Source organism: Thalassophryne amazonica, chromosome 12 (assembly GCF_902500255.1).
Source record: "Thalassophryne amazonica chromosome 12, fThaAma1.1, whole genome shotgun sequence".
Taxonomy (NCBI): Eukaryota; Metazoa; Chordata; class Actinopteri; order Batrachoidiformes; family Batrachoididae; genus Thalassophryne; species Thalassophryne amazonica.
The window spans coordinates 16,533,755-16,536,737 of NC_047114.1; the positions used below are offsets into that span (position 1 = coordinate 16,533,755).

Consider the following 2,983-nt stretch of genomic DNA (forward strand, 5'->3'; position numbering starts at 1 on the left):
TATCCCAGTAAGTATGAGCCTTAGGCGGAATACACCCTGGTCCAGGGGTCTCCAATCTTTTTCACTCCAAGAGCTATTTATATGTAACAAAAATGGCAGAGAGCTACTGCTATGCAACAAAAATGGCTGAGAGCTACTTATACTTCACAGAAATATGTGAAACTATGCACTGTAAGTGAAGAATACATGTGGCTAAGAGAATATTTCAACATAACTGATGGAAACAATTTAGTTTCCACTTTATACTTCATTATATTGACCTAAATGTTTGGGGAACATGCTGAACAAACAGAAAATACATCAATTTTTTTCCTTTTCAAGTGTATGTAAAAATGTGGAAAGTCTTTGGTGAGCTAACAAAAAGGGACTGGCGAGCTACTGGTAGCTCCCGAGCTACTTGTTGGAGATCCCTGCCCTGGACAATGGCCAGTTTGTCGCTGGGCTGACACAGAGACATAGACAGACAACCATTCACGCTCACATTCAGTCACTAAGGACAATTTAGTGAACAGTTTTCCTAACACATGCATGTCTTTGGGCGATGGGAGGAAGCCGGAGAGAACCTACAGGAACACGGGGAGTACATGTAGACTCCACCCAGAGAGGTTATATATAATACTGTGCTCCGTTATTGTGTTCATGTTTGAGCTTAAATCTATTTGTCTATGGTGAAGACCTGCAAACAGGTGATGACTGCCCAGGATTAGAGCAGGGATTTCATGAGTACCTGCACAAGTGATGTGATATACACCTCATTCATTTGGTTGGGCAGTTGGAGCTAATACCCTTTGAAAAGAACTGTTTTAATCAGCTTCTGTCTCATGTTGCCACTCTGTAATTTCAGAGTAGTGATTTTTGCAATGTGATGTAGTCTTAGCTTAAAAAACACAGATACAATCAATGACAGCAGCATATGATGATGATTCTCAATTCCATACTGTGTGTCACTGATGTGCTCCCTGAGCAAAAACACATCATCTGAACCTATCCTCTTTCGTACAATGTAGACAACATCTAGCAGTTTGATGGGCTGTGATTGTCTGGAATCTGCTGATGACTGGCGAATGACCCACTCTGCTTCCCTGATGACCCTCACTGTGCCTTGAGACGGAATCACCAAGCCCCCTCTGTTTCTTAGAGTCAGTAGGTGGTAGCTCTTGTCCTCACTGGCAGGTGCAGCGTCTGTCACCAGGCTGGCACGGCAGACATCACAGGACAACTTTATTAAAGTCCGTCGCACAACAAATCCTAAAAATATAGGTAGACTAATTAATCATTTAATAACTAATAATTAGTAAGCATTGGGAAATCAGGTAGACATTTCTTTGTTTGTGCAATCATCTGGTTAATTGGTCACACTGTTTTCCCACAGATTTTGACTACAATCCACTATTAGTAGACATCTACCTGAAATGTACACAAGAGCGTTGTCCACAAGACCATCGAAGCGGGTGGGAAGGTAGCTGTGGTCATGTATCAGGGCAGGAATGTCAGCAAAGGGGGATAGAAGATTTTCTTCTTCTTCTGCAGAGGACATATCCACAGCTGAGAGGCTTGTAGATATGTCGATGTGGTAGGACGGGGCTGCAGAGGACATTGCTACAGCTGGTACGGTCTCTATGTCATCCTGTACTGTCACATTCCCTTTGCTGCTTGGTTTAACAACCCCACACCGGGCCATCAGCTTTCGGAAAATGTACTTGAATTGGCTGGCAGTAGGGTTGTTATTCCAGCCACCTTAAAATAAAACAATAATATATTACACATATATTTAATATTCAAACTGTATCATAGTGGTGACACATTTTTCAAACAGATTGGTTGACCATACACATTTTTCAAAAATAAGTAAATAATACGAGTATTTGCTTCCAGTCATTTAGTGTTGTGAATAGTAAATATGAATTAGAAACTCTACCAGATGGTATTAAAGAGAAGCTCCAAGTGGTCCTGGCTAAACCTGTAGGTCAGGATATATTGCTGTCTATCAAGCAGCACCGGAACCATCGACATCAATGTGTCAATATTGATGACAAAGCCGAGGATAGAGAGAAATCTTAAGCACACAAGAAAGCAAAGGTTTAGAATCCTAAAAATGACTTATTGGGGGTGGGGGGCTGAGGGGAACACAGACAAATTTGCAGACAGTAAACACATAGCATGATATGAATGACACATATGTCATTCATATAATGAATAATGACTTTCTCTCCGATTGTTCTGTCTAAGTTATTTTCATTAGTTACTTCATCCAAACCATCAACATGTTTATTAGACCCCATTCCTACCAGGCTGCTCAAGGAAGCCCTACCATTATTTAATGCTTCGATCTTAAATATGATCAATCTATCTTTATTAGTTGGCTATGTACCACAGGCTTTTAAGGTGGCAGTAATTAAACCATTACTTAAAAAGCCATCACTTGACCCAGCTATCTTAGCTAATTATAGGCCAATCTCCAACCTTCCTTTTCTCTCAAAAATTCTTGAAAGGGTAGTTGTAAAACAGCTAACTGATCATCTGCAGAGGAATGGTCTATTTGAAGAGTTTCAGTCAGGTTTTAGAATTCATCATAGTACAGAAACAGCATTAGTGAAGGTTACAAATGATCTTCTTATGGCCTCGGACAGTGGACTCATCTCTGTGCTTGTTCTGTTAGACCTCAGTGCTGCTTTTGATACTGTTGATCATAAAATTTTATTACAGAGATTAGAGCATGCCATAGGTATTAAAGGCACTGCGCTGCGGTGGTTTGAATCATATTTGTCTAATAGATTACAATTTGTTCATGTAAATGGGGAATCTTCTTCACAGACTAAAGTTAATTATGGAGTTCCACAAGGTTCTGTGCTAGGACCAATTTTATTCACTTTATACATGCTTCCCTTAGGCAGTATTATTAGACGGTATTGCTTAAATTTTCATTGTTACGCAGATGATACCCAGCTTTATCTATCCATGAAGCCAGAGGACACACACCAAT

General features: G+C 40.2%; 1 protein-coding gene across 1 annotated transcript; it reads right to left on the minus strand.

Moving 5' to 3' along the window:
• Positions 1-316: 316 nt before the first annotated feature.
• On the minus strand, positions 317-1,802 carry LOC117522397. The gene is made up of 3 exons (XM_034183791.1): positions 1,408-1,802; positions 800-1,248; positions 317-442 (listed from the first exon to the last, which is right to left on the minus strand). The coding sequence occupies exons 1-3, from the start codon at positions 1,679-1,681 to the stop codon at positions 317-319; spliced, it is 849 nt and encodes a 282-aa protein (XP_034039682.1). The 5' UTR covers positions 1,682-1,802.
• Between the last annotated feature and the right edge of the window lie 1,181 nt (positions 1,803-2,983).